The sequence below is a fragment of the Crocodylus siamensis genome, chromosome 12 (genome assembly GCF_052110815.1).
Source record: "Crocodylus siamensis isolate JL-2025a chromosome 12, ASM5211081v1, whole genome shotgun sequence".
NCBI classification, from domain to species: Eukaryota; Metazoa; Chordata; order Crocodylia; family Crocodylidae; genus Crocodylus; species Crocodylus siamensis.
The window spans coordinates 23813271-23836311 of record NC_143406.1 but is presented as its reverse complement, the minus strand read 5'-3'; the positions used below and the strand labels follow the sequence as shown (position 1 = coordinate 23836311).

The 23041-nt window shown below is 49.0% G+C and overlaps 1 protein-coding gene across 5 annotated transcripts in view; it reads left to right on the top strand.

Annotated features, from left to right (window-relative positions):
- The window catches only part of IFT38 (intraflagellar transport 38), a 218047-nt gene that overhangs the window by 177005 nt on the left and 18001 nt on the right, over positions 1-23041 (top strand). For all 5 annotated transcript variants that reach the window (XM_090024409.1, XM_090024411.1, XM_090024410.1 and 2 more), the window contains exon 10: positions 21754-21861. In XM_090024409.1, the coding sequence (XP_089880535.1) occupies positions 21754-21861 (108 nt within the window). The remainder of the gene's footprint in view (positions 1-21753; positions 21862-23041) is intronic.

The window sequence follows — 23041 nt, the reverse complement described above, 5'->3', positions numbered from 1 at the left end:
CGCTCTCTGCATGCGCTCTCTGCCCCCCTCTGGGGCCTTGCCCTTTCTAGGGCCCATGCCACGCTCCCCGCAGCGGTTGCCCTCCTACTGGGCCTAGACCGCGCTCCTCGCACTCTCTGGCCCCCCTCTGGGGCCTTGCCCTTTCCAGGGCCCACACCATGCTCCCTGAAGCAGTTGCCCTCCTACTGGGCCTATACCGCACTCCTCACACTTGGGGCTCAGGTGGCCACAGCCATGCCTGGCCCCCTTGACTTTTCTCTGGGTCCTTTGCCCCACCAGGCAAACACTGCACCTCTCTCTGGCACAAACACCGTGCATCTCTGGCGCAAACTGTAGTGCCCCACTGGCACCATGCCCCTATTGGGCACTGGGAACCCCCCTGAGGCCTCCTCACTCCCCTACAACCTCACCCAGTCCTCCGATGTAACTGTAACCAAAACACAAGCCACCTGGCTTCAACATAAACACAGAGCCTCCTGCTCATAACATAAACACTGAGCCCCCCCCACCAGGGCCTCCAACCATACCTCTCATCAAGGTGCTCTCCTCCCCAGCATCATCACAGCCAATCAGCACCACAAGGCTGCCACTACCAATTCAGGCCACTCAGCTTAGCCACAGAACTCCTACTCCTGAGACTGCCAAAGGGAACTACTACTGGGCCCAAGCCTGAGCTGTTATAAAGGGCCCGGCCCTGCCCCCTTCCGGTCACCTGACCGGCTGGTTGCCCTAGCAACCTGCAGCTGCACTGCCCTGTTGATTGGCAGCTCTGTCAAACAGCACTTGAGCTGCCCTGGTGACTGACAGCTCACCTGCTTTCCTTCTCAGGCACGGAGCACCCCAGTGCCTCTGTGACACTCCCCTACGGCCTCCTCAGCCCAGCGGGTGCGACCCAGCGCTGCAAAGAGCAGAGGAGCTTTGCAAAGAAGCTGCTTGCCACTGTGAGCTCTGCGCTGCCCTGGTGACATGCCCCCTGTGCGTGGGGCTACGCCCCTCAAAGCAGTGGCACGTGCAGGAGGTGCGTCACCAGGGCAGTGGAGAGCTTGCAATGGCACGGAAATCCCTGTGTGGCCCAGCTGTTCCCTGCTGCACTGAGCCATGCTTGCTGCTTGCTGCAGAGGCCTTGAGGGAAGGAAGCAGGGCAAGAGCCCTCAGCCTGAGCTTGCCCTGCATACAGATCTGGGGGGCACAGGTCCCCCTGACCCCCGAGATATTTCTGAACGTTTTTGATACAGGGGAAATTTCAAAATGTTTTTTATTCTGTTTGGGAAGAACTTTTTTTCCTCGTTTAATTTTGGAATTTCCGGCAGAATGGGAAGTCTCATTTCCAGCCAGCTGCAATAGAGACCATAGTTGGGGTTGCCCTTGGGATCCATTGTAAAAGCCTTCCTAAACAGTTGCAGGGGAACAGAAAATCCAGTGTAACCATATTTTTGGTATATCCACCAGCTGTTGGTTCCTTATTTTATGTTTAAGTATAGAAGTTAAGTGAGAATTTAGGATTGTTAAAGTGCAGAGTACCTCCAGTGCATTTATATGCAATGTTTCACCAAGTCTAGCAGAGATTCAGTAACTAGTTTCTCACCACAGATTATTGAGAGATTTGCTAGACTTGATAACCTTATCAACTATATAGTATCAACGTGGAATCATCTGAATTTTGGGAGCCGTGAAGCCCTGTTTATTTGGCCCCTGGAAGACTGAAATCTTCCTGGTTTCCTTTCCTTTAGAGACAAGTATCAGGAGTTCATGGCCTCCAGAAGAAGAAAAAGAATGCCTCATAGATCCCATCCTACTAGTATTTTGGAATGCAGTCCATTTACAGAATACACATCCTAGAACACTTTTGACAGCTTGAACTAGACAGTTATGATTAGTATCTCACTGCTAACTGATAGAGCTCAGCACTTGCCCCCTCTGCATAAGCACTAGGCATTTTTGTGCATTAATAAAGGAGGTAGATCTCTTATGTGAATCCCTTGGACATTCATACTGATATTTCGGTTAGAAGGCATTGAAAATCAACAATTCATTGCTCTGCTGCAGAGGAGTTTTGGACAGCTCACATTTAGTTTCAAGCTGAACCCTGAAGAAATCAAATCCACTGAATTTACATGTTGTGAATCTCACCTGTGGAGGTCTGTTAGACTGAGAAAATCTGCAAGAGCCTATTTTTGGAATAGAGAAAACTAGCTAACCTCTACGGAAATGTCTGTAATCTTTAAAAAACTCTTTGATATAACTCAGTGCAAACCTAGTTTTATAATTGGGCATTACTTAAAAAAACTTGTTTCTCCCAGAGTTCTGATCTGTATCTCCATAAAAGTGTCATAGTTTAAAAAAATCAGACCACTGGTAAGCAATAGCAAGAGTGTTATACATTATCTTAATAACTATTCAGAGTTTAGATAGTGGGATTTCATTACTGTTTTTGCAATTGGAAGTCAAATGTGAGCAAAAGCACAAAAATGATTGTTATAAAAAAGTATTGAAATATAAATTGATCAGTGGCTTTTGTAAAATTTTTATTTCTCATATGGGTACTGACTGAAGGAATGTTATTTAATAGGAGTATTTCAGAAAAAGGGTATAGACCAGGGGCGGGCAGTTATTTCAGGTGGAGAGCCACTTACCCAGTTTTGGCAAGCTGTCGAGGGCCGCATGGGTAGCCCCACCCCTTAACAGGAGCCCTGCTTCCTGGTCACCATTTTGGGACCAGTGTCTCAGGACCAGCACCAGTGCGGCCCAGAGCGCGGCACAGGCTGGCAGGGGTCTGGAGCCAGGCTGGGCTGCACCAGCAGGGAGAGGGGAGAGCTGGGCTGGCTCCATAGAGCCCCTGCTGGCCAGGACCCTGTACCCCTGCCACCCTGCTCTGGGCCCCACCGGCACTGGCCCTGGGACACCGGTGTAGGCCCCACATTCCTGCTCACACCCTGTGTCCCCTAGCCCTGCGGTGCAGGCAGGGGGCAGCATGCAGCCCTGACCTCGTGCTTCCCGGCAGGGAAGGAGCTGGTGCCGAGTGCATGGAAAATGTGGCTCCTCACCTGAGCAGGCACAGGCAGCCCCAGGTGGGCTGTAAGCGGCGCAGGGCAGCGGGCAAGGAGCCACTTCCCCCTCCCCCCCACGCTCAGCAGCAGCTTGAAACCCGCCCCTGCTGCCAGCCTGGGCGCCACACTGGCTATGGGCTCGCCAATACGGGCTGCACCACAGTGGCAGCAGCTGCGGCTCCCACACTTGCCATCCTGGACAGCATTTGCCACGCTGCCTCTGGGCTGCCCAGTGTATGAGCTCTGGGTGGGCAGAGCAAACACTGCACTTCATGCAGCCCCGACGGGCAAGCCCAGAACCGGCACAGGGCCCAGGCTAGCAGTGGGGGTGGGTTACAAGCTGGTGCTAAGCGCAGGGAAAAGCAGTCCCTTGCCTGCCCCGTGGCTGTCACCCCACACTGCAGCCACCCACAGCCCACGTGGGGCTGCCTGTGACTGCTCAGGACAGGCCCATGTGGGCTGCAAGTTGCCTGCAGCAGGGAGCGCGGGCCACGGGGTGGGCAAGGGGCCACTTTTCCCCGCACTCAGCTTTTTCCCGGGCTGCTTTTTCCTGGGCTCCTTCCCTGCCCGAGGTCTCCCCACCCCTTACCTGAGGTTCTGGTGCCAGTGTAGCCACATGGTCCCAAGCCTAGAAGCCCCTGCTGGTACTTCTGGCTGGGGCAGTGGGGCCAGGTGGGCCCTGCTGTTGCGGGAGCCCACCAGGCTTCCCCTGGGTCCTGCTGACCCTAGTTCCTGTCATTTTTTACCAGAACCAAGGACAGATCAATATTAATTTTCTAAATTTTTGAGGGGCCCAACAGGCCGGATAGAATGGCCTCGTGGGCTGGATCTGGCCCGCAGGCCGTATTTTGCCCACCCCTGGTATAGACAGACATAACAGCTTCTATTAGTAAGCCTTGATAATGCTCCAGTTGTTATAATGTAGCTGTTAAATTTGTAAGATTCTGTACTGTTAGTGATGATGTAGCCACAATGGCCCACAAATTATGTGAAAAGCAAGGATTTCTTAGGGTGACATCTTTTATTGGACCAACTGCATAGTTGCAATAGAGTGAGGAAGAGTGACCTGGTAAATAATGTTTTGCATTTGAAAGCTTGTCTGACTTTCCCAACTATGCAGTTTTTCCAGTAAAAGATATCACCCTAAGAAGTCTATGCATTGAATGATTCTGCAGTGACACAAGGGTAGTAACCCCATTCTACCTTTAACCTCACTTCATTCAGGGTCACAGTTAGGGCAATTTAACTAACTTGCATTCCTACAGGCTCATACTGGTGAAGTGTTTAGACCAGGAGTGGGCAAAATACGGCCCACAGGCTGGATTCAGCCCCCTCCAGGCCATTCTATCTGGCCCACAGGGCCCCTAAACAATTTAGAAAATTAATATTTATTTGTCCCTGGCTGCCTGTCAAAGATGACAGGAGCCAGGGGCAGTAGGACCCAGGGGGAGCCTCTGGCAGGATCAAGTGGCTTGAGAAGTAAGTCCACCCCCAACTCTGAGGCCCAGCCGAAAGCCTCTGGCTATCTAGGGCTTCTGGAGGCTTTTGGCCTGGGGCTGTTCCTTCCTCCCCACACTGAGGGAAATACAGGTAAGAAGAGCGGGGATGGGAAGCAGGGAAGGATTTGGCCAATTGCCTCAAGGCTGGCAGGGCTGGCTCCTGCAGTTCCAGCATGGCAGCTGGGAACCAGCAGGTGTCAGTGGGTGGGCGGGGAGAGTGGAGAGCAGGGAAATGGCTATGGTGGGCAGGAAAATGGCTATGGTGGGCAGGGGAAGGGGCAAGAAGTGGGCACACAGAATGCAGTGACAGCTGGGTGGGTGGGTACATGGGCCTGTGCCAGCGTACCCCAGGGCCAGTGCTGGTGAGGCCTAGGGCAGGGCAGCAGGTGTACAGGGCAGAGGCTGCAAGGGGCTTTATGAAGCCAGGTTGTGCTGTTCAAGCAGGAAAAGGAGGGAGCAAGCCCAGCTCCATAGAGCCCCAGGCAGCCCCTGCCCCGCATTCCTGCCATCCCGCTCTGGGTCCCACTGGTGCTGGCCCTGGTGCACTGATGTGGGCCTCATGCTCCCACCCAACTGTCACTGTGCCCCATGCGCCTGCTTCCTGCCCTTTCCCCCCCATCTGCTACTGCTATTTCCCTGCTCCCCCCCACCGGCCACTCGGCACCACATGATTCCCAGCTGCAGTGCCGGGAACACAGGAGCAGCTGGGATGAAGGAGAAGGGCAGCAATGGTAGACGGGGGGCAACTGGCAGCAAGCAGCAGTTTGGGGCCCACACCAGTGCCCTAGGGCCAGGAGCAACAGGAGCACAGAGCCTGGGCTTGCAGGAGCTCCACCTGCCGGGGGATGGGAATGGGGGAGAAACCTGTGGGAAAGCCTCAACCTCCAGAAGCCACAACCCTCCCCACCCACCCTCCTGCACACACTCCCAGCCCTGCACAAAACCCATACCCACCCACAGCCCACCCACCCACACCTGTCTACCCCCACAAATCACAAACACACACACCCTATACCCACCCTCCCACCAACACCCCTTCCACAATATACAAGAGTAAGACTTCATTTGAAGCTATTGTATACAATCACCTCTATGTACAGTACACAAACACATGTAAATCAGGACAAAAATTTTTTTAATTAAATTAATGAATGTTGATTCTTGTTAGATTTTTTTTTATTTTTAAAGTTTGATTTTTTTAGAATATAATTTGGTATTTTTCTGTTTCAGAGATGGCAAAACCCCTTGCTGAAAGGAGAAATCTGGGGAGATAAGGGGAGGGACTTCTGGTGGCTAAGGTTAGGGGGTGGGGCTTCCAGTCACATGATGGTGACCAGGGGGTGGGGCACCTGTCAAGGGGCGGGGCTACCCATGCAGCCCTCGATGGCTTGCCAAAACTCACTGAGCAGCCCTCCGCCCAAAATAATTGCCTGCCCCTGGTTTAGACTGACATTCTATTTCCCTGTGGTCATTTAGGTGGCAGTTTTTTACTCATTTACATGGCATTTTTGACAGAAATATTGATAGTTTCCCAGCAGCATGGAGGCATACATACACACAGACTGAGCATGTGCATTCAATACTCACCAGCTACATATATGTGCATATATATGTGTCCAGCATCTGGAAACATAGGTGACCTAACGCCAATGACCTGGGGGAGTGAAAGAGAATCCTTCCATGTTTCTGCCTCAGTAGCTGAATGGCTAGGAAACATGCCTCAGAAGCTGGAGACTTGCCTTGCCCAGAGGGGATTTGATCTTGTGGCTCCGTGCTTTCCTAAGCACAGCACTATAGCTAGTATGTCTCAGATCTCTAGTGCTCTTTTTGAAGCTGGCCCCTGACCCCCACAAAAGAGAAATTCATGAGGCCAGCAGGAAAAGAGTAATAGTGAGTGTTGGTGACCCAGTAAGATGCTGGCATGCACGAGAATGGGCCCTGAGTTCTAGTCTTGCCCCCAGTAGGTGCATCTACACATGCCATTAATGCGCAGCAATATATTCTGGAGTTTATTGCTCTCAGGAAGCATAGGCAGATTAATATATGGGCCAGCTGAGCATGCAGACAAAACCAGTGGCCAGGCCAGGTGTGTGCCATGGACATGGACAGATGTCACGCGCCTGGTGGGCAGCAGCTCCACACCCCAGGCACCACTTCCCCCGTGATGCACAGCTCTGACCGTCGGCGGCAGCAGCAGGCACTCAGGGCGCTTGTAGCTTATAGGCAGCAGGTACACACACTGCTGCCCAGTGATGCACAGCTCCAGCCAGCACTGCACATGGTGGCAAGGAGCGCAGCCAGGCCAGCCCATCTCTATTGTGTGGGGCTCCACACTACTGGGGGAAGCCCCACATGATGGAACTGGCTGCCTTCTACCCCCTGCCGTGCAGGTCCCAGGACTCTGCTTCAAGTGGTTGGGAGCCCCACTCCCTGCTTCCCAGAGAAGTCCCAGGACATGCGCAGCAAGAAGCAAGGAAGGCAGCTAGCTCCATCACACGGTGCTTCCCCCAGTAGTGTGGAGCTGTGCAGAGCCCTGTGCAATAGAGGTGGGCTCCTTGCCACCATGTGAAGCACTGGCTAGAGCCATATGCCACTGGGCAGCAACGTCTGTGAAGGCCACAAGCACCCTGAGTGCCCGCAGCCTGCTGCTACCACCAGCAGTGGGGAGTGTGCGCCATGGGAGGGAGTAGAGTGTGGGGATTCCACCCCACCCCACCTAACCCTCCCTCACACCTCACAAACCCCACACAGCCACACTCCCTCACAAAAGTACTTTGCCAAATGTACTGTAAAAACATATTTTCATATTTATATGCTGCATTATATGTTGTATATAGTACACAAACTTTAATAATTACATCCTGAATGTTGTTGTTATACTGCTTTATAGCTGTTTTGTTTTCACTCGTGTGTTTGGGGCCCTGTGAATTTTCAAGTGTTAAACTGGGGTCATACTGGAAAATAGTTTGGAAAGGACTGCTCTAATATAATAGCCACACGATACTGCCCTGATGGGCACTACAGAAACCCATTAATAGAACTGAGGCTAGACTATATACTTTGTTATTTTTAGCATTTAGAGGTTAATTGGAGTAATATAGTCATATTTTGATATATTCATAGATTTTTACCAGGTACCACAAGGTACTTTATGATCACTGACTCTGACCTGTATAACACAATCCATGGAACTTCACAAAGTAGTTCTTGCATCAGTCTGTAACTTCTTGCCAAACTGGAGCGCATCCATTAGAGTAATTTAAAAAGACTTCATGTAACAAAGACTTCCACTTCCTTTAGTTCATTGTCCCAATGATTCATTACTTTCCTTGTTAAGAATTTCCACTTTATTTTTCATTTGTGTGTGCTACTCACTTCTGTACTCAAGCAGTATTGAACACTTACGATAGGCAGACTGATGCGTATGATCCTACTTCACAGTACATTGGCCATTGTTTGTACTATGTTTAGAAAAAGCTCAGGCCATACAATGAGGTTATAAATTATATACAGGCAACGTTCTTTGGGTAGATGTGATATCTTTTATTAGACCAACTGAATAGTTAGAAAAACTGTTCTTTGCCAACTTTTGGGCACAAACGCCCTTCTTCAGGCGTAGGGAGACTGAAGAAGGGTGTTTGTGCCCAAAAGCTTGCAAAAATGTTTTTTCCAACTATTCAGTTGGTCTAATAAAAGATATCACATCTACCCAAAGAACCTTGCCTGCCTTTGTCCTTCGATTTGCATGGCTACAACCAACAACAAAATACATACACAATGATATGTGTATGTGTATTATAAATTTTTTCAATGATTTGTGTGTGTGTGTGCATATATATATAAATATTTTTTCAATGATGTGTGTGTGTGTGTGTGTGTATATATGTGTGTGTGTATATATTTTTTTTTTAATTTTTTTATTTTTTTTTTACAAAAGAACCTAGATCTCAATTCCTATTGAAATTCCCAGGAGCAGGAGGGGCTCAACACATCTGGAATATCATCTGATATTCAGAAATAGGTTAGAAACAGTAATACTTGCAGTATCAGTAATCGAGGCAAAATCTTCCTAAGATATGGGAAGAGAGACTGAAATGTTTTACGTGAATTATAAGGTGTGTAGCTCAATTAAATTCATCTGTACTTATTCAGTGCTCTCATCTCCCTGTCCTGTCAACATCTGAATATATAAATTGCCATGTATGAATAGCTCCACTGAGTTCAGTGAAACTAAACCGTTGTTCAAATTTCTGCAGGACTGAGAGTCTGAAATTTTCAAATGAGAACTGAACTCTGGACTTCCTTAGATCACTTCAAAAATTCTAATTTAAATGATTTGAGGGAATATTTTAGTCCTTTAGTTTATTTTTAAAGTATTTCTAAATTGAAAAAGATCAAGTAGCTGTCAGCTTTTAATTGAATATTAACATAAATCAATGGGGAAAACAACATCTTAGTGAATCTAGTAATTACTGTGGAAAACCACAGCAACTTGTTTTATCATGTAAATAAATATGTACATGCTAAATAACATATTTATACTAAATCATGAAGCTTCGTACCAAAACTAGTACCTTTCATTTGGATATGTTTAGGTAAATATTTATACAGGCTAACAAATCTGAAATGAAATCACTGTCAGCTTCTAACTGTGCCATTTTTCTTTACTACAAATTAACTGAAATCAAATTATTTGTATATGACTGTACAGATCAAACTGCTGGTCCATCTTTTCTTGGAAGCTAATATGCGTGTGTCGAAAGCAGTTATGTATCTGCTAAAAGCTGTATTTTGCAGATACAATCAATATATGTTTCTTGGAGCTGAGCTAGTTTAATTGAGAACAGTGTGGTTTCCCTGAAACCTGTGTTTATCAGCTGGAAAGGTGGAAAGGTAAAGAAAGAGGGCTGAAAATCAAAAATAACCCAGCTGGTTCTCCCTTAGCATAAACTTGTGAGTATTCTCACTTGCACTGCAGCAAATGTTACAAAGGCCAAATACAATCCAGAATCTCTTCGTGTTGTCCAGTGCTATCACCCTGTTTAACATGGAAGGATTAAGAGGGGCAGGGGTACTGTGTCCTTTGATTTCTTTAACTACAGATGCCAACATCCAGCATAATAATCTTTTCTTGATCTGACCTTCATGGGATGCATAATGTCTACGGAACATGTGTCTATATTAAAGATGTAAGGAGCTATAGACTGCCCTCCCTTGGGTTCTGGCAAGCTGCCAGCTTTGACCTAAGTTGGATATCCCTGTATTACTTGATTCTAGTTAAATAATGTTATTAAAAGCCAATTTATCTTTTTTTAATCCTGCTGCATTAGTGTGTGTTTTATACTTTCCGTACCAGTAAATGTCAATCTGAACTAGTGTGATTTAATTCACAGTGGATTACCGAATCAAGGCTGGTTGCTGTGGCTTTTACTTCAAAAGATGTTATTTCTCTGATCAGCTGGAGCACCACAGAGACCCCATGCAGCTGATTGCTGCAGATGCATATGCTCCCCCTCTTCATGAAGATTTGCCAAGTATCTCAGTTCTAGTGCACCAAGAAAAAACATCTACATTTCCACATGAATGGACATCCCTTGATCCTTTTAACCAGTACATTGTATCTTGCATTACAAACCATTATATAGTAAAATAGGGATTTAAAATCTATTGATAGTTTTTCTTCCTGAAATGCATTTATAAATATTCTTCCTGAAATGCTTTTATAAATAATTGTTACTGAATTTCATCCTCTTCTTGAATATTAACAATATTATTCTGAAGCCCAGACACATTAAACGTATTTGACAAAAGGAAGCAATTGATTAAAAAGTGCCAAAGTTCACATGGCCAGCAAAAGTCAGCTGCTTTAATCCCATTAAGTAGTGTATATGTATCTTGCCTTCATCCCATATATTTTAAACTAAATTCCAGTAATATGGCATGTCTCTATGTTTGCTTCCCATATATCATGATCTAGCACAAGTTCTGATTTGCTGGTTCTAACTCAGGGAATTGTGTACAAGTCAGAGGCAAGGCATGAGTGATCACAATTCATTTTCATTTGGCTCGAAGGAGCCATCCAGCGTGGAACACTGGATGATAACAGAGCGTTTAACTTTAAAAGAAAAATGTTGGATTTTATTTTTACATGGTAGGAAAGATATTTGAAGTCACAGATAGCACAGTTTGTTATTAGGTTGGTGTTTGTAATTCCAGTTTTGCTAGTCATTACCCAAATGTTTATTTGCGGAGGGGACTCCTTTGTTATGGTTCTTTTTGCTTTCCTGTCAGGCTTGTTTTTATTATTATTGCACAAACCTCAGACTTCCAATTAAAGAATTTAAAGAAGCTGAAAAGTGCTATATATTCAGAACAAAAATTGTTTACAAGTTGATAGGGACATGGTATATTAATAGGATCCGTTCATCAATGAGTGATGGTGGATATTGCAGCTATTCTGTGAACCGGTGGTACATTTTGTCTTGTGTCTGTAGAGACCGATGTTAGACTGGCAGGTCCTGCCACAGTGGTCACAGGTGTACGTAGTATTAGGGGCTATTGTACTGATAAGCTGTTTCCTTTGGTCACATTTCTGTTGTAATTTGAGTAACCATTTCTTGCCATGATGGGAGCGCCACTTTGTCCTGTCTCCTGCTAAGACCTCCCAAATGTTTGGGTTGATTCCAAAAGCCTTCATGTCCTGCTTGCAGATCTCTTTGAAGCACATGGTATATTAATCTAGGGTAATTCATCTGATGGCTGCATCTTTCATTACCATTGGAAATTTGGGGTGAGATTTTTAAAGGCACAAATGAAAAATAGGAGCTAAGTCCTATTTTGCTATTACATCCCTACATCCCTAAGTGGCACTTCTACAGCCACATAAATACAGTTTTCATTTAGGCAAATTTTGGTGTCTGCTTCCCTCTGTAGCAGAATAGGTTTGTCCAGAAATGTATGTATGTACTGGAAGGAAGGGAGTGGAGAAGGAGAAAGACCCTGTTACCTCTTAAACCAGGGGTGAGCAATTATTTCAGCTGGAGGGCTACTTAATGAGTTTTGGTGAGCTGTCAAGGACCGCAAGGGTAGCCCTGCCCCTTGGTCACTCTCTTGGGACCTTAAGTCCCGCCTCTAACCCCTGACCTTTGCCACCAAACATCTCTCCCCTTGCTCCCAGAAATACTCCATTTGGGGTGGGGGGGTTGCCACCTTGGAACCAGAAATGAACCAAGTCATATACTAAAAGTCAAACTTCTACTATAATATATTTTAATTTTATTTAAAAAAATAGTTTTGTCCTGATTTATTTGTGCTTGCATAGTGTATATGGAGGGGACTGTGTAATAGCTCCAAAAAAAATTCTTACTCCAATGGAAACCTATGAGTTGCACATGGTGGCAGGGAGCGGGGAAGGCAGCCGGCTTCATCGTGCAGGACTTCTCCCTGGTAGGATGCAAGTGCTAGGAGCTGCACATGTGCCACAGGGAGCCCCCGGCAAGCTGGCCTGGATCCACTCCTTGCCATCACGTACAGCTCCTGGAACTGGCTGGAGCCATGTGTCACCTGGCGGCAGCACCTACATTAGCCACAAGCACTGCAAGGGCCCACTGCCACCTGCTGCTGCTGCTGGCGGCAGGGGGCTGTGCGCCATGGTGGGCAGTGTGTGAGGGAGTCTCCGTGCCCCCCATCCCACCACTCCACATACACTCACATCCACACCCTGCCCACCTGAGCTCTGCACTCATGCTGCCCCCCTGGGTTTGGACCCTAGGCTCTAAGCTCCCACCAGCCCCCCACTCCACACTCCCACCCAGCTGCAGTTCCCTCCTCTGCTGGCCTGGCCCCACCACTTTCCTACATGCTACCCAGAGCTAGCGCTGCATCAGGGAAAGGAGGAGCCACTGGAGTCCAGGGAAGCTGAACAGGTCACCTGGAGCCTTCAGCAAGGTGTGCATGCTAGTCAGGCCAAGGCCATCCTGTGCATGTGGGTGGGAGTGAGGCATGTGGGCTGAGCAGGGTACAAATAATTGGTGGGCACCAGAGGACCAAATGAAATTACCTGACAGATTGAATCTGACTCATGGGCTGTATTTTGCCTACCCTGTCTTAGACCAGAAATCCAGTAGGTAAGGCACTTGTCCAGGCAGACCCATGTGTGGGGCACCTATGTTGTAGAGTTCTCTCACCCAGACAAGATTTAATACTTTGCATGCACAAATACAGTTTGTAGAATGACTGGCTAGGATTACAGTAAACCATATGCTGAATGTGAGCCAGTAATGTGCTCTTGGTACAAAAAAAGCAGACAGTCTACTGGGTTGTATTTAATAGGAGTGTCACTTGCAAATCAAGGGAAGTGATTCTTCCACTCTATTCTGCACTGAGGCCTCAACTAGAGCACCGTGTCCAGTTTTGGGCCCTGCACTTCAAGAAAGATGCAGACAGATTGTAAAGAGACTGGTGCAGAAGAACAAAAATGATTAGGAGCCTTGGAGACAAGGCTGAAAGAATTAGGCTGAAAGAATTAGGATTATTACTCATGAGAAGAGAGCACTGACTGGCTATTTGACAACTGTCTTAAATACCTGAAGGGCAATTATAGAGAGGATAGCTTTTCTCCAAGGCTATAGGAGATAGGACTAGGAGCGGGTTCAAGCTGCAGCACAGGAATTTTATACTAGAGATCAGAAGAAACTTTCTGCCTATGAAGGTAGTTAAGTATTGGAACAGGCTATCAAGACAAATTGTGGAATCTCCATCCATGGAAATTTTCAAGAGCAAGTTGGATACACACTTGGCTGGAATGGTTTAGTTAGGGAAGATTCTGCCTTGAGCAGGTGCCTGGATTAGATGACCATGTGATGTGCCTTCCAGCCCTATTTGCCTATGATAATATAATCTCACACTTCCTGGCAAAGTGCTCTAGTCACCAACCCTGAAGTTAAGTATCACTCAGAGCACTCCCCAGTGCTTCTTGTGAAGTAGGTCCACTGGGCAGCCAAGACAGAAATGTATGTGAGGCGAGAAAGAAGCAAGTAAAACAAAGGGTGGGTGGCTTATTAAAATGGACTCCACCCTCCCATCCCCCATCCCCCAACACCCTGAAAGGAGGCATTGGATTCTGGCCCTGGCACCTAGCATTTAATATTTTTTTGAATAAACTACAGTGGAACAGTTTCTGTAGGATAGCAGACCTCAGGGCCAAAACCCTGGAATATAGTTGAGGCATGGACTGAACTGTAAATGGCCATATCTACGTGAGATGTTTACTGTGCCACACACTAATTAGCTGCACAGTGGCCGCGTCTACACAAGAAGCTTGACTGCACAGTAAGCATGTGCATCTACACATGCACATGCTTAGTGTGCAGTAAACTTCGCTAATAGTGAATAAATTCGTTACCTGCATATGCAAGTAGCAAATTTACTTTTTACTAGTAATGGCATAGTAGTTTCATAGTTTCTAGGGTCGGAAGGGACCTGAGCAGATCATCAAGTCCGACCCCCTGCCATGGCAGGAAAGAGTACTGAGGTCAAACAACCCTGGCAAGGTGTTTGTCTAGCCTTTTCTTAATGACCCCCAAGGTAGGAACCAGCACCACTTCTCTTGGAAGTTGTTTCCAGATCCTAGCCGCCCTGACCGTGAAGTAGCGCCTCCTGATATCTAGCCTAAATCTACCCTCTGCCAGCTTGTGAGAGTTATTCCTGGTCACTCCTGGTAGTGCTCGGCGGAACAGGGATTTCCCCAGTGCCTGCTGATCCCCCCTGATTAGTTTGTAACAGGCCACTAGATCCCCCCTCAGCCTTCTCTTGTGGAGGCTGAACAGGTTCAGGTCCCTCAGCCTCTCCTCATAAGGCCTGCCCTGCTGCCCCCTGATCATGCGAGTGGCCCTTCTCTGGACCCTCTCCATGTTGTCCACATCCCTCTTGAAGTGCGGTGCCCAGAACTGGACGCAATACTCCAGCTGCGGCCTGACCAGTGCTGCATAGAGGGGGAGGATCACCTCCTTGGACCTGCTGGAGATGCATCTGTGGATGCATGACAAGGTGCGGTTGGCCTTCCTGACTGCATCCCCACACTGCCGGCCCATGTTCGTCTTGGCATTAATGATGACTGCAAGATCCTTTTCCGCCTCTGTACAGACAAGAAGGGAGTTCCCCAGCCTATAGGTATGGTGCTGGTTGTTCCTCCCCAGGTGCATCACTTTGCACTTGTCGATGTTGAATCCCATCCTATTCTCATCCGCCCACCTCTGTAACCTGTCTAGGTCAGATTGCAGCCTATTCCTCCCTTCTAGCATGCCCACATCCCCCCACATCTTAGTGTCATCAGCAAATTTGAACAGGGTGCTTTTTACTCCCTCATCCAAGTCACTGATGAAGATCCACTACCACCCAGAGAGTGGTAGTGGATGGGTCCTTCTCAACTTGGAAGGACGTGGGCAGTGGGGTCCCCCAGGGCTCGGTCCTCGGGCCCGCACTGTTCAACATCTTCATCAGTGATTTGGATGAGGGGGTAAAAAGCACCCTGTTCAAATTTGCTGATGACACTAAGATATGGGGGGATGTGGGCACACTAGAAGGAAGCATCAGGCTACAATCAGACCTAGACAGGTTACAAGGGTGGGCAGATGTGAATAGGATGGGATTCAACACAGACAAGTGCAAGGTGATGCACCTGGGGAGGAACAACCGGCACCATACCTACAGGTTGGGGAACTCCCCTCTTATCAGCACGGAGACGGAAAAGGATCTTGGAGTCATCACTGACTCCAAGATGAACATGGGCCGGCAGTGTGGGGATGCAGTCAGGAAGGCCAACCGCACCCTGTCATGCATCCACAGATGCATCTCGAGCGGGTCTAAGGAGGTGATCCTCCTCCTCTATGTGGCACTGGTCAGGCCGCAGTTGGAGTACTGCGTCCAGTTCTGGGCTCTGCACTTCAAGAGGGATGTGGACAGCATCGAGAGGGTCCACTCACATGATCAGGGGGCAGCAGGGCATGCCCTACAAGAAGAGGCTATGGGACCTGAACCTGTTCAGCCTCCAAAAGAGAAGGCTGAGGTGGGATCTAGTGGCCTGTTATAAACTAGTCAGGGGGGATCAGCAGGCATTGGGGAGTCACTATTCCCCCATGCACTGCCAGGAGTGACCAGGAATAACGGTCACAAGCTGGCAGAGGGCAGGTTTAGGCTAGATATCAGGAGGCGCTACTTCATGGTCAGGGCAGCTAGAATCTGGAACCAACTTCCAAGAGAAGTGGTGCTAGCTTCTACCCTGGGGGGTTTTAAGAGGAGGTTAGATGAACATCTTGCTGGGGTCATTTGACCCTAGTACTCTTTCCTGCCATGGCAGGGGGTCGGACTAGATGATCTGCTCAGGTCCCTTCTGACCCTAGAAACTGTGAAACTATGTTGAACAGTGCGGGCCCGAGGACTGAGCCCTGCAGAACCCCCCTGCCCACATCCCTCCAGGCCGAAAATGACCCGTCCACCACCACACTCTGGGTGCAGTCCTCCAGCCAGTTGGCGACCCATCTGACTGTGTGGGTGTTGACACCACAGTCCCCCAGTTTCTTAATGAGAACAGGGTGAGAGACAGTGTCAAAGGCCTTCCAAAAGTTCAGGAAGACTATGTCCGCTGCTACCCCTGCATCTAATGATTTGGTGATCTGATCATAAAAGGCCACCAGGTTGGTCTGACGGGACCTGCCACTAATGAACCCGTGTTGGTTGCCCCTAAGCATAATCTCCCCTGCTGGCCCCTCGTGGATATGTACCAGAATAATTTTCTCAAAAAGCTTGCCCAGGATCGAGGTAAGACTAACTGGCCTACAGTTTCCCGGGTCCTCCTTCTTCCCCTTTTTGAAGATAGAAACCACGTTGGCCCTCTTCCAGTCCTCTGGTACCATACTAGAGCACCACGAGTGCTCGTAAAGCTGTGCCAGGGGTCCTGCAATGACCTCAGCCAATTCCTTTAGTACTCTAGGGTGGAGATCGTCTGGACCGGCTGACTGGAATACATCCAGTCCCTCCAGAAGTTCCCTAACTAGTTCCTCACTAACCCTTGGCCTAGGTGTGCCTCCCCTAACCCTTGGCCTAGGTGTGCCTCCCCTAACCCTTGGCCTAGGTGTGCCTCCCCTAGGGCCTGAGAGGCGTACAGCGGGGGGGTGACTGTTCCGGTCCCTGCTTAGGAAAATGGAGGCAAAAAAATCATTAAATATGTTGGCTTTGTCGTCTGGTGTGACGACCAAATTTCCTAACGTGTCCTGCAGGGGCCCCACATTACCCGGAACCTTCTTTTTACCCCCTATGTATTTAAAGAAGGGCTTCTTGTTGTCCTTGATCTGGGTAGCTAGTCCCAGTTCCATCTCTGCCTTGGCCTTCCTGACTGTCCCCCTACATCCCTGAGCAACTGCAGTGTAGTCATCCCTGGTGATGGCCCCTCCTTTCCATTAGAAAAAGCCTCCCTTTTTGCTAGGAGACATTCCCGAATGCTTTTGGTGAGCCATGGGGACTTGTGTGGTCTCCTGCTCCCTTTGATCTGCATTGGGATTACCTCCCTTTGGGCTTGGAGGATCGTCTCCTTAAGGAGCAACCACTCTCCTTGGACACCTGGCTCCCCTCCCCTCTGGAACCTCAGTGCTTCCCTGACTATTCTCCTTAGCTCATTGAAGTTTACCCTCCTGAAATCTAGGGCTGCTACCTTGCTGCAGGCCTTTGCCACCTTGCTCTGGATGGTGAATTCCAGCAGGCAATGATCACTGTCGCCCAGGTGGTCGAGCACCCGCAGCCCCCTCACCAGGTCATCTCCCGTGGCCAGCACCAGGTCCAACTAGGCGTCCCCCCTGGTGGGGCTGTGCACCTCCTGGGTTAGATGGAGGTCCTGCACTCTGGCTAAGAACCTACGTGAGTGGTCAGATCTGGCTGACTGCTCTTCCCAGCAGATGTCCAGGAAGTTCAGGTCCCCCATGACTACCACATCCTTAGACTTCACTACCCCCGTGAGCTAGCCGAAGAATTCCTGGTCAAGCTCTTCTCCTTGGTTGGGAGGTCTGTAGTAGACCCCCACCGTTAAGTCTCTTTCCCCTCGACTGCCTTGTACTCTAACCCAAAGCACTTCAGAGTGCCCCTCCTCTGACTCTTTGTTAATTGATGAGGATGGGTATTCCTCCTTAATGTAGGGTGCCACACCCCCACCTTTCCTTCCTATCCTGTCCCTCCTCTACAGCCTATAGCCCTTGATATTCACCGCCCAGTCATGCGTTGAGTCCCACTGTGTTTCAGTGATCCCCACTATGTCTGGGTTGGTGTCAGCCAGCAGGAGGGTGAGTTCCTCCTGCTTGTTTCCCATACTATGAGCGTTTGTTTAGAGGCATTTGAGGCCTCCTATGGATATGTGTACTGGCCCCCTACTTTCAGCATTGCCCTGGCCCCTGTCGCTTACCTGTGTGTATGTTTCGCTCGTCGGTCTAGGCTGGGCTGCACTTGTGGGTGTTGCTTGGTCTGGCAGTCCGATGATTCCTCCACCCTCGTCTTCCCCTTTGCCCAGTGAGCCTAGTTTAAAGCCTGCCGGAGGAGGTCCGCCAACCTAGAAGAAAACACACGCTTACCTTTAGGGGAAAGGTGGAGCCCATCGCATCCAAGCACATCTCTTGTCGTGATGTGCCGGTCATGGTTGAGGAAGCAAAGCCCACCTCGAGACACCATTCCCAAAGCCGCCAGTTGGTCTCCACAATGCATGTTGCATGCCATCTTCCACGTCCACTCACTGGTAGGATAGAAGAAAAAACCACCTGTGTGCCTATCTCCTTTAGGATGCACCCCAGAGCATGGTAGTCCTCCATCAGGCAATCAGGGCTTCTCCTGGCCGCATCATTAGTACCCACATGGACTAGGGCTATGGGGTAGTAATCGGTGGGCTGGATCACGGTTTGGATCATCCCCTTCACGTCCTGAATCTTTGCTCCAGGTAGGCAGTAGACCTCGCATACTGAGGGGTCCCAGCAACAGATGGGGACCTCCATACCTCTCAGGATGGAGTCGCCTATGACGATCACGTGATGCTTTCTCCTCCTGGCCTGCTTATTTCCTTCGGCCTGCTCAGAACATGGGGAGCGCGGAGTTGCCTCTTTCCCGGTTTCCTCCTCTCCTTCCTTCTCCTTCAGAGTTGCCAGGGCCTCGTACCTGTACTCCAGGCGGACTGGAGGAACTGGTAGTGCTGTGTTATGAGCAGCCCTGGTTCGGGAGGTGACCGTCTGCCACTCAGCAGTGGAGGGCACTTCTTGAGGTGCATCTTCCTTGGGTGCATAACCCTGCAGGGAAAGAAAATACCTGTCAATTTCTTCCTCTGCCTCCTTGATTCCCCTCAGCCTGCTAACCTCCTCCTGGAGCTCCCTCACCTGCACCTCCAGGGCCCTGAGGTGTGCACCTGCAGGACAGGTGTGGGGGTCCCCAGTCCCTGCCCCCCCAGGCCTTGCTGGGCAATGCCCACAGGCCAGGGGGTGGGGGGCCCTTCCGTGGGCTCTGTCTGAGTGGAGGCCTCAGACAAGACCCGGGAAGGCTGTGCCCCCCGGGCAGGGGCCCTGGCAGCACTCCATGTTGACACCATCGTAGGATTTGCGGCCTGTTTCTGGCTGAGTGTGTTGCCTTCGCCCCATACTAGCAGGAGTCTGCCTCCTGGACCTTCCTGCTCACCTGCTGGCGCAAACGCCGACACAAACGCTGGCGCGCTCTTACAGAACGTGCCTGTTTGCACGCTCTGTTCGCACAGCTCGGGAGCACGGCTCCCTACCAGCTCAGTTAAGAGGGATCCGGGGGGCTTCCCCTCCGGATCTGGCTCAGCTGCATCAGTCCCTCTGCCCCGCTTACCTTAGGGGGATCAGCTGCTGCTGCCCCTGCTGCTGCTGCATTCACCTCTGCTGCTGCTGCTGCGTTCGCCTCTGCTCTGGGTCCGGTAAGGGGGCACACGTGTGTGTGGGACACATGTGTGCCTGGATCCCTCCTCTCCCCACTGCTCCTGGCTCCTGAGTGCTGGGAGCTACGTCAAACCACGGCTTTTAAGGGCTTTTAAGTAGCGCTCATGTAGATGCATGACGGAAGAAAATCTGTGAGAGGTTGTTCCCTGCCCCTGCCCCTGCCTGCTGCGAGGGTGGGCTCTTCCACTGGTGCCCAGGCAGAGACTATGTCCCTCTGCCCTTGCAGCAAGGAACTCCCAGCCCTCCACTCCAAGATCATGAGTGGAGGCTGGGATACCCTTATCTCCCAGCACCAGCTCTGCGGTCGCGGGGCTCAGGCTGGAAGACCCTTATCTCCCAGTGCCAGGTCTATGGTTGCAGGACTCAGGCTGGGAGACCCTTATCTCCCAGCCTGAGCTCCGCAGTCATGGGGCCCAGGTTGGGAGGTTCTTCTTGATGGTCAAAGAGCTGGTGCTGGGAGCTCCCTGCTTGCAGGGGCTGGGGAGCCCGTTCCCTGCCCAGCTCCATGCTCACAAAGTTGAGTGGGGAACAAGCTCCCCAGCCTGTTTCCCATCCAGCTCCACACTCATGGAGCTGAGTGAAGAATATGCTCCCCAGCCTCCAGCCCTCAATTGCAGAGCAGGGGCTGGAAACTGTCTTGATCAGGGGCAGGTTCCAGCCCCATGCCCCAATTGTGTGATCAAGGCACTCGGCTTGGAAAGAGCTGCAGGCCTGCGGTAGGTCCTGGCCCCCTGCCCTAATCTGCCACTGGAGCAGCTAGCAACGATCAAGTTTTGTTTTGAGAACTGTTATCACCTTTTTGTTTTTAGGAAAGGACAAACATTTGTTCCAAAAGAATTGTGCATGGAGTCATAATAAGCAGAAGAAGGGTTTTTTTTATTTTAAAACATCTTAAAATACGAAGCAAGACCATTTTTTTTCCTTCACTCTCTTTTTTTAGTCATATTAGAGGCCTGGATTAATCTATTTCAACACCCTTATTAGTCTGGAGTAAACTTATTTACTCCACACCGTGATAATGCCTGTAAATACAAATACTATTTGCTGTGGAGTAAAAAGCTCTGCAGCAGCACACATGTAGATGCTATCCCAGCTGGCTGAAACACAAGGGTGCTTCAGTGCAGGGGCTTCCTGCCAACTAACCCCACACTGAAGAACCCCCGTGTCCCAGCCAGCCTTTCCACAGTATGTTGAGCTTGGGGGGAGTAGCCCCTGGCTGGCATTGTAACCCCCTCACCAGATCCCCTGCTAGCTAAGGTTGCTCCAACCCAGCTCAACATGTTCTGCTCTTGGGCGCATATTCAAATGGCAATATATATTGGCAGTATATTACTCCCAGGTGCACTTTCATACGGCATGCCTGGGAGCAATAAACTATGGAGTTTATTGCTTCATATTAATTGCACATGTAAATATGTCCACTATCTAGTATGGTTGAGGCACAAAAATTGCATCCTTGATTTGCAGGTTTAGACTTTTATATCCCGTCGTACATGTGTGGAAACTCTTGATTACAGAAGTCTGCGACTTCATTACTGACTGTGGCGATTCTCTAAAAGATTTTAAGTGAGTGGAGGAGAAAAAGTTAGTATGGGCAGGGATGACAGAGATACTCCATGCAGGGATTGTGAGGGTGACTAAGGCAGGCAATTGCTGGTGGAGAAAGGAAGATACTAGAGGAGAAAATGCAAGACTTAGACCATCATCTCCCCCCATAAAGTGCTTGCCCTTTCTGAAGCAGCTTAGAGACATCTAACCTCTTATTAACTCTGCAGCAAGTGTCTTGCCTGTTCCTAAAGCACTTTTCTCCTTAGGATCCCAGTAGCAATCCCACTTTGTAGAAGAAAAGCTTAGTGGAGAGCTGTTTCATATTCATCATTTCACTTTTTAAAAAGAGGGTGGTCAGAAGCAGGTATTGGATCACAGGCTGCTAATGGAGGCTCAGAGGGGACACTGGATGCTGGAGTATTGAGTTCAAATAATTCAAAAAACCGGAAGGAGGTGAAAAGAGGGATGTCTAGAAAATAGCTTTACTGTGGGTTTCATTCTGTACACATGTGTAACAAGTGCTCTGTGGCTGTGATGTGCAAGGGACTGGAGTAGACTGGTTTTTTAGGACTCTCTGTTGCCTGCAAATGCAGGGGTCTGGACTCACTGGCCTGAGATGCCTATTCCAGTCCTACTTGCTGATATTAATGAAGTGTTTTGCGTTACTTTGTTTTTAACCAGGTAATGATGACTCCGACATAGAAATTCAAGAAGATGAGGGATCTGATAGTGAAATGGAAGACAGGCAGCTCATGAAGCATCACACAGCCATGGAGATCCCAATGCAAGGTATCACCACCTCTCCTTTATTACTCCTATCTGACAGGACACATTGGCAGTGCTCTTCTGGCTGCTCAGAGCAAGTTTAGGGCATTTCAGTTTATGGGATACTTCGGGAGGTAAATTCCTCCAAGGGTTCAAAAACTTCCACACAGCTCAGTTTGCTTGAACAGTGTGAGGACACCGTTGTGCTTTTGAGAACAGGGGTCAGTTAAAGGGAGCCTTTACAAGGAAGTCGTTATTGGAAAGGTCACTGCAAAGAGAAAAATCTTGCCTTATTTTAGCTTTGCCTAGATTTAGAAATAAAGTTGGATCAAGCCTTTGGCAGGTGTTCCAATGCCATTTCTTGTTCTTCTTTTTCCTTAGCTGTAGATGTAGAATTCCAATTGCTGTACGCTATACCAGTTTTTGAAGGTGCTGCCTGAAAGCCAAGCCTTTCCCTATGCTCATAAAGCTTCCTGAACTGCCCTAGTTATGGGTCAAAGAAGTGTGAATGCTCTCTTATGGGAGGGCCCCTGGCACCCATCATTGCTAATGCAAGGTGAGGTGGAGGCTTTAACCTTCAGGTTACCTAACTGAATGCAGTCTTGGTCAGGAGTGACTCAAGGTAGTTACTATATGAGGAGTTTGTTTATTGGTTTGTGGGAAATGGATTGATGCAGTTCCTAGTGGGCAGATGACTGCAGTCAAAAATGGAAAAGACTCCTAAGAGTTGGCACTCGTGTCACCTTCAGGCTAAGAATTACTGTCACCTGCAGCTAAAGCCGCACCTGGGTGTGGGTAAAGTGGCAGCATGAAGAAGCTCAAACTGATGCTATTTCTGCTGGAATCTGTTCTTAAGAAAGACAGACAAGTCTGAGTCTGCTCTCACTTTCCTAGAGTGCCTTGCATACATGGAAACTGAACCTGGCTCTGGAATGCCTGGGCTGACATGCTTCAAACACTTTTCTCTCAAGTTATTTTCCATAATTTTCAGTCTGAGTAAAATGTTAGGAGCCAAAAATACCTTTTGACTCCTGCAGACCATCACAGACACAAATATTAATAAACAATTTGTGCATCATAGTTTCTCAAATAGAATATAAGGATCTCTGTGTCATCACAGGCTTAGGACTGTCACAATGATTAGACCTAAACTGTACATATGATCCTGCTCTTTATTGCTGCCCTGGGAAATAGCTACATACTA